Here is a 20,342-nt window from a genome sequence, read left to right on the forward strand (position 1 = left end):
GGATCACTAACATCAATAATAAATAATTCAATTTCAATGTTATTATGTATTATGCAACAAACTACATAGATAATTAAAAAAATTGATGCAAATTTCTAATTACATTCGCTTCAATAAAACGGACTAGGTACCGAAATACTCGGTGCAAAAAAAATATGACAACACGGTTCAACTCTGATAAACAAGGAAAACAAAGGACCCCTAAGTATAACTGGTTTCCCTGTTTAAAATAGTCATTATTTACCGCCCGAGGTCAAATATCCTTTAATATTTGTGGTAATTAACCACTTTACACTGTATGCAATACACCTTACACCAATTTCATGTTTTCCTATAATGTAGTTATACTTCTTTAAGGTGCTTATTCAATGCTTAGAGTGTATCTTCTTTAGGTTTCGGCTGTAATTTGTATACTGCAATTTCACCGACTTTGTCATCTGCTAAGATAACATTATTACAACTTACCGCACAAGTAATGTTTGTATTAGAATACATGACATATTTAAAATAAGAACCGGCTGTGCATTAAACAAAAACCTAAACTACACGAACGTGTACAATCACCTACCCGATAACGCCTCCCCTTTTTAGTCCATTGTATATTAGTACGGTTTTAGTTTTCGTAGACAATCCACTTAAAAAATTCACTTTTGACAATGATTTCCATTCTATTAATTATGATAGTTCTAGCGCCAGCTACCTTCGCAACAGTGACACCATGTGAGTATTAAAAGCTAGTATTTATTCAATTGAAATGTGATTGTAGGCGGGGAAGGATCAAACCTCCTCAGTTTTTTCGAAGTCAGTGGCTGTGACCCTGATTCTCTATGTAAGATAGCTGCAGGTAGTGAAGTTACTGCGACCGCCGGATATATATCATGTAAGTTTTTCCTTGCTTTTGAAATAGTAATATTAGTGATCTAAACGCCAAACCAAGAAGTTACTACTGGACAAGGAACTTTTTCCAAAAGGCGAATAATTCACTAATTCATGTCATCTAGAGCTATAGCGCCACGTAATTCGTCTGAAAGAAAGATTAACTCATGTTAATCAAGATGGGTAGGAGCCCTTAGCTTTCCACGCAGTATGTATCATGCCTGCTAGAATGGAGTGGCGCTATAACCCCTTAAACTATGAACCACACGACCAACTCCTTCTTGGTGTGACGTATGGGTATTAAACGTCTCTTGTTTAATTAACGCTTACATTTGTCGTATTGAACTTTCAGCCGCACAAGTCACCTCTGTAACCATCACCCGTATTTTAAAATTCGAATCCGGTATGGTTTTATCGACTGCAAGACTTGAAGGCTGCGATTATGCCCAGTGTCTCCTTGAGTCCAATGTAATGGTAAATGTAGCGCTTTCTTTCAAAGTACCCGTATTCGTTCCCAAGGTATGTTGGTAACTCTAATTGCCTGATGAAATACTGCATGGTACGTTATTTTGCAGGGACGTTACATTCTGCAGATCGAACTGAGCACTGATCACATTTGTTTTACAATGTTAATAGAAATTGTTTAATTTTTTAACGGTTCATAAATTCAAGTGTCAAAGGGATGTTAATATACGTTTGAGTATGATTGTCGTTTTTTCTTGCACAGTTAAGCTTATTGGATCTATCACCTATGAACACTAAAAATAGTTTTGTTTTGGTCTAGAGTAGCATAGATTAATAATTATTTATTATACAAGACGATAAAGGAATGTTTTAATCACCAAGTGAATTAAGTTTCACGAGTATGGTTAGTTTTCCTTTATCATCGTGTATAATACAAAACGTCATTTTATAGCAGAAGCCATATAAATCGTTATAAAGCTTCTGAAAATTGTGAAGTCAAAAATAGCAAGTTTATTTTGTCCCGTCGTTTCCATGGAAATATTGTTTTCTGTTTTGAACTTTATTTTATTTCGTGCGGCGCGTCCTATTTTAATAAGACTGACTGATTTCATTAGAATGCACGATGTGTTTCACTTTATCTACTCATAACGTAGGTACACACCTACAGGTACACCTTTCAATTCTACCTGTAGCAGGTGACTTATCAAGTGGACCTGGGAATACGGATGAGCTAAAACTGTCAGTTTTCGCAACTGCGAAGTGACCTGACGCTTACCATGAAAATCGACAGGTCGCAGGCGCACCTGTCCATAGTATGTCTAGGCACCTGTCGCACCCCACCCTTCGACTACGAATTCTGGGGATACATTAATCCCTAAACATTGGGTCATTTATTACCCCCTCTTTTCACGACTTACCTTCTCGATCGATCACGATACTGTGATATCACAATCATTTCTTTTTTGCCTAAATTACAACAATCGCTTGATTTCGTATACTAAAGTAACGTTGATCACAATAGTTATTTGTATACTTAGGCCGCGAAGTAATTCTTTAACGTACCGAAAAGAAGATTGGCGCCGAGGCCGCTTGCGGCCGAGGCAAGACAACTTTGAGGGTGTTAAAGAATGACGCGGCCGTGGTATACACAACATTTTTTGTGCAATTGCGTAGAATCGTCAATAAATAAAAATGAGATTTCAAAAATAATAATTTTCGTCGCAAATAGAAAGACGGCCAGTTTTCATTTTACCATGGAAATAAACAATGAATAATTTTTCGTGAAAGAAAAGTCAAAATGTGTGACTCCGAAAGTGATTCTTCGATATCCACAACTCCTCCGGAAATAAACTTGTTGCGAATTCTGCTGTGTCGCAGTTAGTACCTGAAAATTCGAAGCGGCAGTACGAAAAATGCTAAAAGGACTTTAAGTGTACCTGTCAAGTGTCAGTTTGAGTTCTAATGAAAATCAAAATGTGACAGTTTCAAAGTATAACGCTTCTAACACTTTAGACTTTATTTCAGGAGTAAGTATAAGTAACAATACGAACTGTACGATTAATATTAACATTTATCCAAAAGATTTGTAATTAATTACCTACATGCTGATTGTCAAAATATATGTGACATTGTCTTACTTTAACGGCCGTCGCTATGACAGCGGCCGCGAAAGTGAATTTCGCGGCCGCCATGGCGAACGCGAAGTTGTTGTTTCGCGTCCAATTGCACAAAAAATCTTTTTTTTGCACTAACTCTCAGGAAAGTTACTATAACATGAGTTTGACTCTTCCAGCAGTGACAGTTTTGCGGGCGAAACGCGTTTTTAGCACATTTTCCAAAAGGAAAGGGAACGCTATTGTCCGCACTTTGTCCGTCTGTACCACTACTAGTCCTCCAGTTTAAGCTTTTTCGTTGTTATGTGGTTTCTTTCTTATATGGTGTAGTACAGCCCAGAGACCAGAACGACAAAAGTTTATTTGGATTGGTCACCTCCTTCCCGTGCGCGGAAAATACGCTTTCGTCGGTTGTGAGTGACCACGTTTTTAACTTGTTTTGTTTTATTGAGATGAATGTAAATAGTGAATACTCGTTTCTGTAGGAGTTGAAACGCAGACATTACTTCTAATTTTTGGAATAAAATTATCTGTTATCCACAAATATATCTGCCCACACACAAAAGATGTTTGTATCTACAATTAGACACCCATTTTCTGAACGGTAACGCAAAAGCTAATCAAAGATCACAACCCTCCAACAGGGGCCTAATTAGAATGTTAAAGACATACTCGTTACATTCGACTTCTGTTTAATTAGAAGGTAGTATCGTATATGAGAGTTTTGTATAAATTTCGCGAGGTAGAAAAGAAAAATTGTAACAACGTAACTCTATTAATACTATACGAATAATTCGCCCACGGCAAAGAAAATGCTTGGAAAAGAATTCACTTTCTGCTATTTCGTCCCGCATACTCGCTACGCCAAATTGGTAGAAATTAGAAAATATAATATTTTGTTATGTTCAGAAACAAAAATAGCAACACATATCACAAACAATTTGTCTCAAACTGGTGTGGTAGCAGTCATACGTCATTTTCTTATTTGATGTAATCTATCAAACCTACTCGATATATATGATACATCATTAGTTCCTCGAATAAATAGCACTAAAACATTTCCGGAGCTGGCAAATATATCGCACATGTGTATCAGAATATTATTGGCAAGTGCCTATCATGCAAGCACATTCGGATGGATAAAAATTGAATTTATTTGATAAACTTTGTATTTTGTAATCATGTTTAAAACCAGACGTGCAATCAAGATGTTCGGATGCAGAGCGCATTGGGATGTGAATATGCAATACAATAAGGCAATTTTAAATTTTCTAGAGCATCTTGAAGTTATAGATATTTTATCGTATATCTCAATCGGTATATTTCCGTTATAGTTTTATTTTTCTACGAAATATCTTGCGCTGGACACTGTACTAATATCTTCAGTAAATTACACAAGGAACGAAATCTTTTCTCACATGTGGAAAGTTGAGAACGAAAGCTATAACGTAATCTAACACTTGATGGGTGCGGATTTTCAGTTTATATAGGCGTTACAGAAATTCCATGTCCAACAACTTCTCTAACAAGGTATTGAAATTTATATAAGGTGGTTCGTCACTATTTGCAACCCTTAATTTAATTATTATTGATATCTTTCTTAATATTCGAATAACGAGACAAATACAGCAGGTGCCAATTAGGATTGCATTATGCCATTTCTCTGAGACTTGAATTTTTTCCTCACTGCAATTTTGTGGGCCGTGGCAACTGGCAAGAGCTTTAAAATGGTACCATACGTGTACACCGTCTACTTTCGGTTACTGATGTAAACTGGAAGTCGTGCAAGCGTAAAAATGTCATATACCGTTAAATTGGCGAAAGGTTTTGAATTTTCTTCGCCCTGTATACTAACAGAAAAAGGGTGCCACCAGCCTCTCTGACTTCTGATATGAATTTTTGTCATTGAAAATTCTCACTATATTACCCAATTGAATTTCGTTTTGCAGAAGTATCAGTACATGTGCATTCGGTTTTAAGATCCAGCAAATACGCGAAACGGACATCCTGTTGGTTCTGTTCTGCGTATACGGTACACGTCTGATCCGGTAAAAATTGACTCCATGTGAACGAGCTGTTTCCACAGGCGGGCGGGCAGCACGAGCGTTTGTAGACCTTCATTTTAGGTTGAGCACACTATGAAACGCTAGGGACGAATATAGTCGAATTCTTAAATAGAATATAAGGTTTTAGGCTATATTCAAATTCGTAAAGGCCCTAATAAGGTTAGATTTACTGGGATTATTTTTGTATGAGTATACAAAGTTACAAAGACCGCAGTTTTCTTGGATATTTGAAGAATTTGGGTATTGTTTGACTGTACTAGATAAGTAGCTGCCAAGTCGCTGGAATATTTATTAAGCCAAATGCCATTTTCTTAAATTGAAAGAGTCCACGCCCAAGAATGGTGAAGGCGGTATATTCACGACTGGATCCCTTGCTGACTATTTGATAGAATGCAGATTTTAGGTCTAACGAACTTGATAATTTAGCTCCTTTTAACTGGTCGAGAATTGCTGACGCATAAGCCAAAGGATAGGCGTCTTTCTTGGTGACTATTTAATTTTCGATAATCCCGAGGATAATCCACAACAACTCCCTTTCCAATAAGCTTAAATTTTTCCGAAACTAATGAGTTAGTCTAGCAAGTTAATCCTCTGTGAGGTCAGTAGGGGTATTTACAAACTATCTTGCAAACACCACGATTTAAATTTGAAATTACGCCCTTGGTTTTACAAAAGTTTAGTCCAAGGACTAACGAATGATATCCAAAATTGGATCAGCCTATTGAACTGGTACTGTCATACTACAGATCACATCACAACTAAATGCCGTTGGTCAAGGTACAAAATGTACTGTCCGTTTTTGTTAGAGGAATTTGCATATATTGTAAAATATACCAATACTCATTAGTGAATGTGTTGCACCGGAATCGAGTACTCCAAGAAATTTCTGACCAAATATATATAGATGTACATGGTCGTTGGCCATTTCCAACATGAGCCAAAATGTACCTAACCCAATACAATTTTCTTTCTATTAGATTTGAGATCGATGGTTGATTTTGAAATGGATGAAGAATGTGGATTGCATTTAATACAGTTTTACTAGTAACATTTGGACAGCCACATTTTGTATCAATGTAGTATTTTAGGTTGCCTACATTGAAGTGCTGTATGCCCAGAATTATTACAATTCCAACAAATTTTTTTATCCATAGAAGCGGGACGACTGCCAATTGATGGATTATCTAAAATTGCTGTAGATGAGTATGTGACTAAAATAGCTGAAAAATCTGATTCGACCCAACCTGATTTTTCCCTTGCAAGAAGGACATAATTTTCAGCTGGATACCTTTTGGTTTCAAGCATTAAACATGCCAATTCAAATAGTGAATGTATGGTGGCATTTAAAGTGTGTAAAATGGAGAAAGGTTGTGAACTATTTTCAAGGACCATAACGTCTAAATAAAGAATTTATCCAAGCAAAATAATCGACAAACCGCTCATTTTCTTACCTCTTGAGTACGATTGATGATCTCTTAGAGTAATCGAGGCTTATAATTGGGAGGCTCATAGTGTTTACGTAAAAGTTACCAATTTGCAAAGCGATCTTTGTTGGACCTATATCATAAAAGCGCCTTACGTGAAAACTCGATATAATATGATGTAAATTACAATTTCAGCTTCCAAATTTCCAAATAACCAAACCAACTTGGCAAGCTTTACTGAGCTTATAAAGACAGATCCAAATTGGGTATATTAACCGGGTACCTATAAAAACACCGAACCCATACAGCCCCACGTTGGGCGCCAAGATTGTGCTACAAATCTTTGTAAAAAAAATAACGTTACCGCCTGACAGTATCGTATTCTTCACCTTTAGTTACACAACTACATATAGGCTTTTGGCCCAAAAAGTACATTACAATTTCTGGGGTACCTTTCTCGTATATAAAAAAAGTACACACTCCAATTACCTCTAGCTAGATCAATTCTGCCACGTTGTTTCTTACAAATCATGGTTCTGAACGCCTCCACGAAAAGAAAGCAACAAAAAATCGGAACAGAGTGCATGCGCCGATCGCTTAGTTATTTTAACATATAGAAAAAAGGATTCTCTTTAAAATGATAGATAATTGCACACGTGGAGAGAAAATTTATAGAAGTCATAAACATTACACCGCGGATTACGCTAAATTGCCGGTGAGCGCGTTATCAACGTTCCCCGGTTAACAATGTAATATTATTCGCACATATTTGTTACGTGATTACCAACGCAGTTAATGTCACAAGTGCCAATTGATATAAAACAGAAACGCGATTAAGAGGGAGCACAAGATATTTCGCCAATATTTTCAAATTATCTTGCGGAATAAAATGGAGTATAATTTCTTGTATCGTTGGAGCATTTATTTGCTCTCCCACGCTTGAATTCAGCATTTGGGGACGCAGAGGATGTTGTTTTTCTATTAAAAGATAAGGCATTCCTGTGTCATCTTCCTGCGAGCTTCCGTCGGCTAATGTGGCCGCTGAGAAATTCTCATTAATGTAAATGATATACTGAGCAATACAGCGGCATGCGAAGCTCGAGTCGTATTTCAAACTCCATCGGAGCAGAGTAGGTTTTATATCTCTCCCAAGTCTTTTTTATGAGAAATGTAGATGCCGAAACAAAGCAAATTTGCAGTCGAAAAAGCTTTGATGTTTTTGTAATAAATTGTACTGAAAACTTGAATTATGTGAATGAGAGCAGAAATATTTTTCATCGAACCAAACTTAACCCACTAATACAGTTTTCCTATAATGGCGTAATGTCATTCATTTTTTTGTTAGACGTTTCATTTTCTTCTTAAATTACTGCATTTGTATTACCCGCCTACTATATTTCACACATTTTCACCTTATTAAATACAATAATAGGTAGTAGCAAATACAGTGTTTTAACGAATTAATAAATAAAATACACACTAATTGCTTTGCAAAAGCTTGCACAAAATTCTTTCGCTAAATACAGCTCAGAATGCACAAATCTTTGTAAGCTCACCCAAACTCTGCTTTAAAAACACAGAAAACGTATCGTTTGAAATATTTTGCACTGACGCCAGTTAACTCAAGGGTGCCCCCACTATATTCGTGAAAATATTTGTAGGAGCTATTCTTTTTTAAATAGCGGGGGGTGATTACTCCGTTACTATCTAGACATAGAGGACTTTTAACAAAGTTTATTTAATTTAAACTACGGAGGAATGTCTATTACTAATCATTACTCTTTGTACAAAAGGGTATTTCCTTTAAAAACGCCTCCAGCTTTATAAGGAAAAACTGTAACGCACGTGGTAGTTTTATTTTGTAAAAGGTTACATCTGGTCGTTTGCGATAAGAAGTTTTATTGCTAGGGGAGCTCTTAATTAATGCACGTGTTCTGGTGCCGATAACGAATGTGTTTCGAAGAATTGCGCGTTCCATGGGGGACGTTTGGTGCGTTTCGTAGTGATTGGCGATTTATTTGAAAATTCTTAAAGAAGGGGTTTATGGGGGTACTGGAAACAACAACAAAAAACGAGGCGGCTTTCCTTTTTGGTTTGTTATTGATCACTGAAAAAAACCAAGGGGGCGGTTGCTGGCTAAATACATTTTTTCCATAGTAATTAACTTGATAACATCAAACATTGGCCCAAAGTCGTAAACACTTGCCTCAAAACTTCGTAATATCATAAATGTACCAAATAATCACGGGTTACCTACCTACACCTACACTTCATTCAAAACCGCAGTTTTCCTTCACATTTCATTTTGATTGTCGCATAATTAGCTACTACCATTATTACACAGACGCCTACTTTGATCTTTTCCAAACGAAAAAGCTATATTCCCGTAAATATTTCGGTAAAGGCGCTTCAGCCCAGATTCAGTGGTGATGAACGACGTTTACGACAGGAAACGGTTCTAAACCACAATATCGGCAAATATGAGTTTTGCTTATGAATAGCTGTAATGTTAACAATAAAATGATCAAAGTGGCGGAAATTCAAAGTTCGCAGAAATGCCACGTGATCAGAATCCCGCAACATCCGAACCGTTAACAATGTAACGATGTGCATCTTAGAGTATAGGATCCGTACAAATTATTATTAAATTATTACGGCACATTTGTGCTGTACTTCGGCAAACTTCTACATATAAATCTGCTTGCAATGCAAAGCATAACTCGGTACATCCTTCAGGCAAGATTCACTTTATGCGACGTTCCTACTTTACCTTTGTAATTATCATTTCGTTAGATGTTTACCGTTTATATTCCGGTAGGAGATGGCGACACGAGACGTTAGATGTTGAAATTAGTAATTGATAAGATTTTATTTGTTAGTTTGCTTTAGATATCGACCCTGCCCTTTCGGGTGATTACGAGGTTGATAAATGAGAATCTAACTTTTTCATCTGATAATTAACTAGCTTTCAAGTTAAAATTTTAATTAAATCTTTGTGACATTTTATTTTATCAGATTTCGATGATCCGAATATGAATTTATTTAACAATTAATGTAATTATTGTGCACTAGTTCAAGTGATAATCTATTACTCCCATGTAGAATTTCTATCAGATTAAAAGAAAAGTAGTCACTGTAATTGGCAGGTAATTATATGAAAACAATATCTCTTCTAACTTTGGAGATGTACCCTACTTTCGTGGAGGAGGCAACCATAGTTAAGCCAATACGGTAATTAATTTTTTGGCAAACTCCTAATTAAGAACGAACGACCCTTGTAACTGAAGCCACACCGCGCACCTTTGAAGCTTCCCATGAAAGTAGAAGTACTATTACAACGTGAGTGATTTCGTTTACTGGTATTATTGAAATAGGTACTTAACGCAGTAATATCAGTCACTATCATTTACAACTCCTTTACTTATTAAGTGCAATGTTGGATTCTCTGCTTAAGGGGATAGGGATAGGGGACAGCTAACACTAATTGAAATTTGAATTAAAAGTTGATATCGACATAGTTTCACATTTAGTTTTAGGGAGAGGTTTCATGCAAATATAGGCAAGTCACAGGTGCCGAGCTTCACTACACTCAGTGAACTACATTAATAGTTGTAGCAACAGATTCTTATAAAAGTGTTTGTATAAATACGTATCGAAGTATATAGCCCAACCATAGGTACGCATGCGTCTTTATATGTATTTGTAATTAGTATACATTTTATGTAACTTAATTTAAACAAAAATGTAAAACAATATTCTTTGGGCGACATTTTGAATCCTATAGAAAAAACTGTTTATGAAATTTCCCCAAGTTGTTTCCAAAGCAAACGACGTGTCTTTGTTAGTTATTTTTACATCAAAACACCTGTTATACAATGCCAATGGTGTCTGCCAATATGCGGACTTGATGTCAAGTGGCCTTAACCATCTTGCCCAGCTTGTCGAGGGTGGCGTTGACATACGGGAGGGGGTAGGCATCTGGTTCGCTGACATTATTTAGTCGCCGCAAGTCTACACGAAAGCGATAGTTTCCATGCCGCACAACGCAACAAGAAGGATTAGCTGAGAATTAAATCTGCAACTATCACCATCTTCTTCCAAAAATCTGCCCCAAGGATCAGACAATTTGGAACTTTTGGGACCATTAGAACTTTCACGATCCAAGACTTATGCCGTAAGGTAGTTTGCAAGAATACAGTGCCAAAGCTCTGATAGTTGCTTCCATTTGCAGCAATCCTTTAAAAGCTTCCAACCTTCGTGACTCAGGATAGTGCGCGAGGTTCCAGAATCCAGAAGGCTCAAAAACACTCGGTTATATGTTGAAACGCTAAGGTATGGTTTTTCATCGTTCTGCGCATTAGCAAGGACAAAATTTAATAAAGCCTCGCGATTGTTGTGAGCGTCGATGAGCTCGGGAATCATCGGAATAAATTTTAGGACTATCTGTGCTTGAAGGTATGGTCGCAAATTTTTCAACACGGTACCATCGAGATCATTAAGTTCGTAAACCCACTTATAAACTTTCCTATTGACAATAAATGGTCTTACAAATTTGGATGCAAGTTTGGCTGCGAAGTAGCTAGCTGCATCAGATACAACATAATTCCTCTTCCAAGTTTTGTTTGACCTGATCCTGATCGTAGATGTCGTGTATAATCTTTGACCTTTTGTGCAGATCACAGAATTACAAGGGGCATCCCCTGGGGGTTCCTTATGATTACCCTGTGGATGGTAGTGGGATAGATGACAATTATAACTCGATGCTAAGTTTACAAAAGCTTTGCTGTAAAACTGTGTCTTGGAAGATGGTGTTCGAAGGTTTGACTGCTTATGATGTCATCCAAGTAGCTGAATACATTAGGTTCTAGGTCAGCTCCAATAAAACGATCTATTAACCTTGATCAAATTGCATTGTGAAGGATAAAGGGCATTTTACGTAACTGGAATCTGGTTCTGCCATTGTACGGACTCCATGTCAAGTGTCTTGCATCCCTTATCCTGTCGCGCGTGGTGTTGACGTAAGGGAGCGGATAAGCATCCGTTTGGCTGTCTTGATTTAGTCGCCGAAAGTCTACACAAAAGCGGTAGCCATAAAAAGGTAAACTCGGAATTTTACAGTCGTGTAATGACGTCATTTTCGTGGGAAAAAACGTATGTCCTATTAAATTTATTTGTTGCTAAGTAACTGACTACTGGTGTCTAATTACCTGCATGACTTTTACTATACAGTGGTGTACATAATATTTTAGCATTTTTTGATAATAATTAAGTCAATTTCCACAAGAAATCTATAGGTCTTAATAAAAGAAGAAGTCCTAATTAACTGACTGACTGACTGAGATATCAACGCACAGCCTAAACGACTGAAGATATCGAAAATAAATTTTTAACATGTTAAAAAATGCGAATAGTTCATATTTTTTGCGAGCGAAACCGCGATGGATAAAATGTTAGTATTTCAAAAAATTTACTCACTAATTATTTTAATAACTTGCTCAACTAACATATAAGTAATATTAACATATTTTTGTTTTTAAATAAATAAAGATTAACAAAACGAAAATCACAGAATATTATTTAGGAATCAATACTCCCGAAAAGACCCAAAAAATAATTAGCAGAGGAGTACATAAAAATTCAAAGAACCACATCTACACAAGAAAAAATTGCACTACCTTGATGAATAGTTGGAAAATCAAAATCGTAAAACAAAAATATACCAATGCCAATTTATTGCGATTGTAATGGTCACAATATTAGAAGAAAATTAGTCGCCCTCGTCCGTATCGTCAGAGTCAAAATCAAAGTATTCGTCGTCAGTAAGGTCGTCATCTGCGTCTGTAGTGATAACAAAAGGTGGGATGTCAGAAGCATCACAAACTTGTACTGCTCCCCAAGCCTCTTGTATTACTTTGTCCGTATGGTTTACGTATTTCTCCCAATTATCCCTAGAAATCTCCCCGATATCCCTAGAAATCTCCCCGATAACCCTTTCCCATGTTGCCAAAACCTCTTGTGGTGATCCCTTAAAATTTGCAATGTACTGATCGTATTTTCGTTTACACTGAGACCACACCATTTGAATCGCATTAAATTGGCAGTGGTATGGCGGTAACCGTAAAATTTTATGTCCTAAAGGCTTAACATATTCATCAAGGTAGTACTTTTTCTCTTTGGGGCAGTTTGCGCTGACAATGCTCCATATTTGATCCTTCATTGGCTTTTCTGGATAGCCGATATTTTTTTCCCCTAACCATTCTATCATTCTTTGTTTTGTCCATGATTTGGTGGGAATTTTCTCTAAAAGGCCAGAATGGTAGCTTGCGTTGTTCATAATAATTAAAGATTTTTCAGGAAGATTTGGCACCAGTTGAGTCTTGAACCAATTTTCAAAATTACCCCTGTTCATATTATCATGATAGTCCCCTGTTTTTTTTCCACTTTTAAAAATCAAACTTGCCCCACCAATAAAGCCATCGTTCGTCCCAGCGTGGACAATAATGTATCGATGACGTAAAGAATATCTCTTTTAATAATATTGAAAAGGTATTATAATATCTTATTTTACCTTCATTGGGTTTAATTGATTCCGTGTGCTTAGTATCATCTTGCCAGCTGTTTCGAAATGATCCCTTACTAAATATCCAGGTTTCATCCATAAAAACCGGAGTATAACCCTCATGTCCCAAATTTTTGTTTTCAATGTACTCCCTTAAGAATTTTATTCGTTTGTAGACAATATCCGGTAAATCCATAAGATATTTTCTGTTATTGGACTTCTTCCATTTAAAACCCATACTTTTGATCCACTTTCTCAATGAATCAATGGAAAATTGAAAATATTCGTTTTGCTCCAGAAATTTTTGCCTAATAGTTGCCAGTGTAACATATTCCTTTTGGGAGTACATATAATAGATTGTATCCCGAATTTTATTCTTCAAATATTCTGTGATTTTCGTCTTGTTAATCTTTTGCTTGGAAGAGACATTAGATGCGTAATCTTTGTCGGATTTTACACCATTTTTTCTCAAATTTGAAATGGTTGTTGGGCTGACTTTCGTTGCTTGTGCAGCTCGCTGTATAACATTGTTGATGTCTAGTGGTATGCCATTCCGAACTTGTTCCTGTTCAATTTGAAAGAAAGCCAACACATTTAGAATTATTAACTGTGTTTGTTCGTTAAATCGATGAGGGTTTTTTGGCGGCATGTTTTGACGCTTTGGCGTTTTCAAAACTTCAAAACTGACAATCACTTGACAAGCATTTCAGGTAAAATTTAGCCACGACAACAACATTTCACAACAACATTTCGGCAAAATTTTTTGTCATTGTCATTTTACATTAGTTAAACAAGGATAGACAAAAATGACGTCATTACAAGACTGTAAAATTCCGAGTTTATCAGCCTTTTCTTTCTTCAAACTCCTTTATATAAACGCGATATCGTGAACCACCTCCTAAGTTGTTCTATACTACTCCGGTATTTACCTTAGAAATTAGGAAAACTGCAGGAAAACCTAATTCGGAGTAGCCGGCAAAATGCTCAAAACTGGTCTAAGGAAATTCCCATCTCTGTCACAGATGAAAAATTCAGTCCAGGTTCTAACACCCAACCTCCGACTTTATAGCCCAACGCTCTACCATTGAACCATAAAGTCGGTGTAATATAACGACAGAGTAAGTAAATGATCCCCTTACAAAACGATTATTAAAGTATAACAAAAATGCAAGTATGTTTTAATGGCTAATAATAATTCAGATTTGTTCAGTATATACAATCTGTAATTTTGCTCTTGTTTTCCTTTACAATCAATAAGACATTTTTCTAACTTTCAATTTTTAGTTCTCGTCAAGCTGGCAGCGTAATGCTCAAAGGATTCCATTGTAAATTATATTAGCTCTTCCTTGAATTTAGTACAGTTTCAAAACACAAAGAATATGAATCCTCATTCCTTTCTTTCATGCTTCAAATTCCTCATAGCGGCGCTACTTAATTCACATTTCCTTACTTATTTCCGAAAAGGGCTAGAAAAAGTGCACATTCGTGATTTTTTGCTCGACTCTACAATGACAGCCCGCTTTTTCTTTGCGCTTATATTAAAATAACGACACTCTCGTCATGCAATGCGGGTAAAGAATTTTTATTATTGCAAAATATAAAACTACTCCTGTGTATAAGACAAAATATTGTAGTAAGTAAGTAACGCTGGCACGTTTCTTACAGAAAAGCGTAAAGCGAGCTCTAGGGAAGCTGAAATACCGCAACTCAAAAACTTTCTGTATTATTCAAAAGGATTTATCATATGATATGTAAAATTCAAACCTTTATCAAAACATAGAAGACGTCCTTTTTGAATTGTATAACAATGAAAGAACGGTTAAGGCGATCGATACAAATTGTAAGACAGACATTACCTTCAGGCTAAGTTGTTAGAATTTAAAGACACTTGAACTTCTGCGGATGCAGTTTTACAAGTTTCCGTTGCTTCAACACGCCATAACATTTTTGTCATACAGTTCATACTATTTCTGCAGTTTATCTTTCTAGCGTTGCCGATCTACATTTATGATTCCTAATTCTAGAAAACCATTGCGTTCTTAACCCAACCTTAATTTTATGTTTGGCCATCTTATTTTTAATATTATTGAATGGACCAAACCCTTCAATCCACATGAAGAATAATTTGGTCCGTCTAACTATACAGTGTGTTCCAGATCGCGTGGGATTGCACGGGTGACTTTCTTATTATTAAAGATAGAGAGGTTAAATGGACAATTTTTTGCAGTTTTAGATACTTATTTAAAATTTCCTTGCGAATGTTCAAAATGTCAAATAGGTTCGACGTAAATTCAAAAAGACTAAAATTGGTCATTTCCTTGAATGTCTTATATCATCGAAATCTTTCTTTTAAAATGTATAGTAGTGTTCCAACATGATGGTTTTAAACATGACAAAATAAATCAAGCTTGCGACTACTGGATGATTTGAACGCAGTATTATTGGGTATTTGCAATTCTGAAAATCTTCTTGTTCAACGATTCTGGTTTCTAATCTTAATTATTAATCTTCACCTCGATTTTGCGTCTATTTCAATTTTGAGTGATTGTAGAACAGAATCATGGTGACTTCATTGTTGTTGTATGATCGCATTCTTCAGATTTTTCGATGTCCGGTGATAGGTGAAGTTTTGTCTTTAAGTGCCTCATTACCAGTTTTTCTACTTAGGCAATTTGAATAAAATCTTGAAAACCATGCAACGGAATTGAAAATCTACTGGCATTTTGAAAAGTTTGGGCCAGGAATTCTAAGTAGCCAATTTGGTCCTTCTCATTACCTCGATTATAATAGCTTCGTTGGAGAACGGCCTCTAGAAGCCATATCTGCCGGGTTTAATGCTCCAGGAACATTTCCAACAGGAAGTTTTCTATTTTTGTTAAACCTTTAATCTCTTGAACTCTATTCCATACAAATGTCTTCCAGTGACCTGTCTAATTCAGAATAATACTGTGCTGAAGTCTGACTGGAAGTTCTGGTATGTCAAGAGTTTCTAACACGCTAGCAAGAAGTCTTTGTCCAATAAAGGTAACCATGAGTTCTAAGCCGAGAATTGTAATCTTTTGCACTGGGAAATTCTTGATTTGGCTTGTATGAATTATTGAATATGAACTTTTCCATGACTTTGACTTTTGAGACCTTAAAATTATTACAGCTGAGTACGCAGCATCAGTTCAGTAACACTCGGGGTATCTTCAAGTTTACTAGTTGTTACGTCCCTGGAAAAATCCTTAATTTTCCTTAATACCGACCTGTAATGCTTTACTTTCCTATATTAAACCGCGCTTCGCGCAAACGCAATCGTAAGAATTTTGGGGACATCAAGTTACCTTGAAAAATAGAAAAATCGAGAAGTTGTTGCTGTCTTGTTCTTCCCGCTGTGACACCGCAAAAGAAACGCCTTCGAACTTCACCGCCTGGCCGGCCAGAGAACCTTTATCGTCGTTTGTCGTCATCGCCAAACGGAAGCTGTCTTGTTGCGAGGGTGGCAAGATTATCCCCGCAATTGGAAGCTGTTTTCCGTATTACCATCGTTTCATCAGCTACGGCATCGTCTGTCTCATAGTTGCGAGGGTGGCCAGATTATCCCCGCAACTTTATCCAGAAAGAAGGAAGGAGAAGAAAATTACCCTTCGGCACAAGATTGTTTCCCGCATACTGAACCTTAACCGACCGGCTGCCAACAACGTTAATATTGATTTGTATATTTACAATTATTGATTTATTTAATTTTGTATTGCGATAGGGAGTAAAGCTTTTACCTATACTTCTCTGTTTATTTACCCCAAAAGACCAACCCTTTGTACGCTACACTAGTACAGTAAGCCATTAACCCAGTTTAAATTCTCATCCGATTCTTTTGCTAAATGATGCTGAATAGCGGCTGAAAGGATTGAATTTCATTCCGGAAACTCTCGAGTATGAAGAAAATATATTAAGTTTCATCGTACCAAAGGAATCTAGGAAGTCTCGATCAGATTGTAAAAGATTTGAAGGAAAGCTTTTCGGGTATCAGAGAATATGCCAATTATAAATTTCAAAAGAACTGAAGGTTCAATATCATTCATGCCTTTATCTAAACATTGGTTCAATCAAAGCTGATTTCTTTCGTGGGTGGATGCATCGAAAACCGGTCACTTATCGATGAGGGTAAGCCAGTAACGACCTAAATTTGAAATTTCGTCTTCGAGAACTTGCTCCATAATGCCATCTTTCAATCTTGAAAAATAACGTTGCAGTCTTGGTAGTGTCCATCTTGCTGGAATTTTAACATCAAATAATTATCAAGGCGTCTTTTAGCTATTATGAAGTTCCTAGGTAAGGAAACCCAAGTAACTTTCAAAAGCTGTGGGGTAGTTTTTTGCAGCTTGAGGGAAACTTTTTAGCAGTTGACGGCTTCGGGATTTCGGGACCATTGCTTGTAGTAGAAACTGGGACTTAACCTCAGGAGCAATGGTGTCGTCCTCATCAATTCTTTTAAATTGATTCCAAAACGCGAACCAATCTTTCAGGTCACCTCCGAATTTGTTGAATTAAAACTTCCATTGCACCCTGTATATACTGAATTCAATTTTCGCTCACACTGACCGACAATAGAGTTCCAGAGACCACCACCCTGAAACTTTCAACTTGATAACTTCAAAATTATGGCCTGTAGTAAGGTGTTCGGAAAAACTCGGAAAAATCACGAAAAAACTCAGACACGTGTTTTTCGATTTTCCCATAGGTAAATCATAACTGAAAATCAAATACATTTACTGTGAACTATTAGAACTCACTAATGCGTATAAGACCGCAGGAAGTACTTTCACATCGTCTAGTTTTGCTTATAAATGCCATGATACTGCAGTTTTGCTAAGAAAAAACGTGACACAAAGAATAAATACTGCAGTTTAAGGATCGAATAATAATTCATTAAATTATGAAATCCGCTTTAAAATTACAAGCAGTTTAGGGTAGGACTTGCTTTTGTTAACGATCCGTCATTTCAATATTTGTACCTGGTGGTTAGGCAACTCAACTGACGCTCAATTGGCGTCGATCTACATTTTAAGTGAAAGTAAACCAATTATTGAAAAACGATCAGCACGCGTTGTTATTAATAAAAATTACCGTTACGAAGGGGGTGTAGCTCAGATGGTAGAGCGCTCGCTTAGCATGCGAGAGGTACCGGGATCGATGCCCGGCACCTCCAAAATTTTGTTTTCTTTTGTACAGAAATTGATTCCTTCCTCCATGCTTGCAAAGAGCTCAGTTTTCCAGTCCTGTCTGAATACGTTACTTTCATATTAGAGATACGAGGAGCTGCGCTTTAAACGTGTGCAATAACTAGATTCTTGGTGGGAAATTTTTACTTCCAAGGCATACATTTTTAAATCATTCAGACTCATAAGGAATTTTGTCTACGACTGCCTTAAAATGCAGAAAAACAAACGTCGAATCGTGTTGAAGGCAGTACCCCTTCAAAGTATGGCTAAATTAATCATCATTCCTAACAAAAGTTAGACTGAAAATTATTAGTTGACTTGCTTTAAGTTAAAGATGTCACTGATAGCTGCTATAGGTAGGCACAAATATTCCTATACATATCAGTGAATTCTTTCTTTTAACGATGGCCGGAGTAGGTACGTCCCAAACTGAATATAGTTAATGGATTGGCAAAGCTCAAAATGTTTTCCGTGTAAAATATGTACGGTAATACACTTCGCACTTAAATAAAAAATGCAATACTGGAGAAAGTGCGTTAACTTTTACTACTCACTTCTTATACAATAACTGGGTGCGTAAATGGGAAATTATCTACAAAATAAAAAAAATCGATTGTGTATTTTATTCAATTTTGAAGTGGGGGGGGGGGGGGGTTCTTACTGTGAAACCCTATAGCATCCTCATCCGGTATTTGACAATATGTCGAACTTGATTTCCTAATTTTCTACTTTTTTTAACGATTTGAGAAAAATGGCAAATTCATATTTGTGAATTTTATTTTGATATTATTGTTTAGTTTATCCCGTGAGAAAATTGGATACCAGACCACCCGGAGCTGCATAGAATTCCCCTCACCTCAGTATACAAAGATTGCAGTGTATTGGACATACTCTGACGGCAGACTGTATCTCGCATACAGTATCCCCGCGAAAATCGGTTTTAAAGGTGATAAAAGGTGAACTTTATCGACACAAGGATTGTGGCAGCTCCAGGGATTAGCCACCCCTGCCCTTTTAATGTGTCGGTCTCTGAGGGGTTGTAAAAGTAGCTTGATAGTGGGAAAAAGAAAATGAATTGTGCACTTTTTTGCCTGGAATAATTCATGATTCCGCTTAATCAACATTTGAAAGTCGGAAGGTTTTATGTAAGTATTAGTTGCTCATCGGAACTATGAAATGTTAGTAACTGGTGCGGAATGTACATTCTGGTCTCCCTTGGATTGGTAGCCAGTTTCATGTGTCCCAGCTGTAGGTAGATAGTCTTCCATACCCTTCTTGTAACCTTCCTCCAGTTTATTCTCGACACTTTCTATGGCGTTTCCAATAGATACTCAGGTTCCTTCTCCCCAATACAGCAACATCAAAATCCAGATGACAAACGACCCCAAAGACATAGAGATTTACGCGTTCCCACGGGAACCTCACTGGAACCGCTAAAATATTCCCAAAATATAACATCGACATAACCAAAGACAACAATAGTATGGTGTCACACTATGCTTTTTTACCGGTCCTGATAAAACCCTCCTGCTTGGCGGGATGAAAATATCACCTCAGTTTAAACTCAATAGCAAAAATAGGTAACGCATCCCGTTAATAGTATGACAAGTAGATGTCGTCCTGTCAAACCGCATCCGCTTTAGCAGGGGCGGTATAAACGCATAGTGTGACATCGCCCTTAGAACTATTTTCACCTTCTTATAGAAGCGGATGACACAAATTAACTGCGCTAATTAGTTTTACTGTAACCCCCGGTTCAAAAAAATTTGCCGCGTGTTTCCAAAAAATCCACAAATTCATTCTCCTGTTTCTTCGTCAAAAACCCCAAATGGAAGCCCCGATGAAGACCAAGTAAACGCCAGCAACTGTTTACGTTTAAGGTCCCAGGAGTATTAATGTGCGTACGGCATGATTCTTGTAAGCAAAGTTCAGCCGAAACCTCCCCACCAATTCGGTTGAAATTTGAAGCAGATGTTCCCTTAGATGGTCTCGAGAGCTGAAAAGCTTTGGGAAGCGATTCGAAAATGGCAAACTTTTTGGCAATAATTTGTAAACGATTGCAAAATGAGAAATGTCCGTTTGGCTATAAAACTTATATTTATTGGATACGGTATGAGCAACAAAATTTTGATTGA

The 20,342-nt window shown here is 36.8% G+C and overlaps 2 protein-coding genes and 1 non-coding gene across 3 annotated transcripts; 2 read left to right on the forward strand and 1 right to left on the reverse strand.

Moving 5' to 3' along the window:
• The first annotated feature begins 608 nt into the window (after window positions 1-608).
• Window positions 609-1,577, forward strand: LOC116169727. Its single transcript, XM_031485886.1, has 4 exons — window positions 609-720; window positions 767-880; window positions 1,229-1,395; window positions 1,452-1,577. Exons 1-4 carry the CDS (start codon window positions 657-659, stop codon window positions 1,521-1,523), a joined length of 417 nt encoding a protein of 138 aa, XP_031341746.1. The 5' UTR covers window positions 609-656; the 3' UTR covers window positions 1,524-1,577.
• A 10,634-nt stretch (window positions 1,578-12,211) lies between these two features.
• LOC116160174 lies at window positions 12,212-12,709 on the reverse strand. The gene has a single exon (XM_031473313.1). It carries the CDS (start codon window positions 12,707-12,709, stop codon window positions 12,212-12,214), a length of 498 nt encoding a protein of 165 aa, XP_031329173.1.
• Window positions 12,710-18,121: 5,412 nt separating this feature from the next.
• Window positions 18,122-18,194, forward strand: Trnaa-agc. Its single transcript has one exon. It is a non-coding gene; the product is annotated as a tRNA-Ala (tRNA).
• The last annotated feature ends 2,148 nt before the right edge of the window (window positions 18,195-20,342 follow it).

This window comes from Photinus pyralis, unplaced genomic scaffold (genome assembly GCF_008802855.1).
Source record: "Photinus pyralis isolate 1611_PpyrPB1 unplaced genomic scaffold, Ppyr1.3 Ppyr1.4_LG1, whole genome shotgun sequence".
NCBI classification, from domain to species: domain Eukaryota; kingdom Metazoa; phylum Arthropoda; class Insecta; order Coleoptera; family Lampyridae; genus Photinus; species Photinus pyralis.

What these genes read in the sequence shown, in the direction of transcription:
- LOC116169727 (XM_031485886.1), top strand. Translation starts at nt 657, where the DNA reads ATGATTTCCATTCTATTAATTATGATAGTTCTAGCGCCAGCTACCTTC. An exon ending in CTTCGCAACAGTGACACCAT is followed by an intron (nt 721 to 766) that starts GTGAGTATTAAA and finishes ATGTGATTGTAG; the next exon opens with GCGGGGAAGGATCAAACCTC. An exon ending in GACCGCCGGATATATATCAT is followed by an intron (nt 881 to 1,228) that starts GTAAGTTTTTCC and finishes TTGAACTTTCAG; the next exon opens with CCGCACAAGTCACCTCTGTA.
- LOC116160174 (XM_031473313.1), bottom strand. Translation starts at nt 12,709, where the DNA reads ATGATAGAATGGTTAGGGGAAAAAAATATCGGCTATCCAGAAAAGCCA.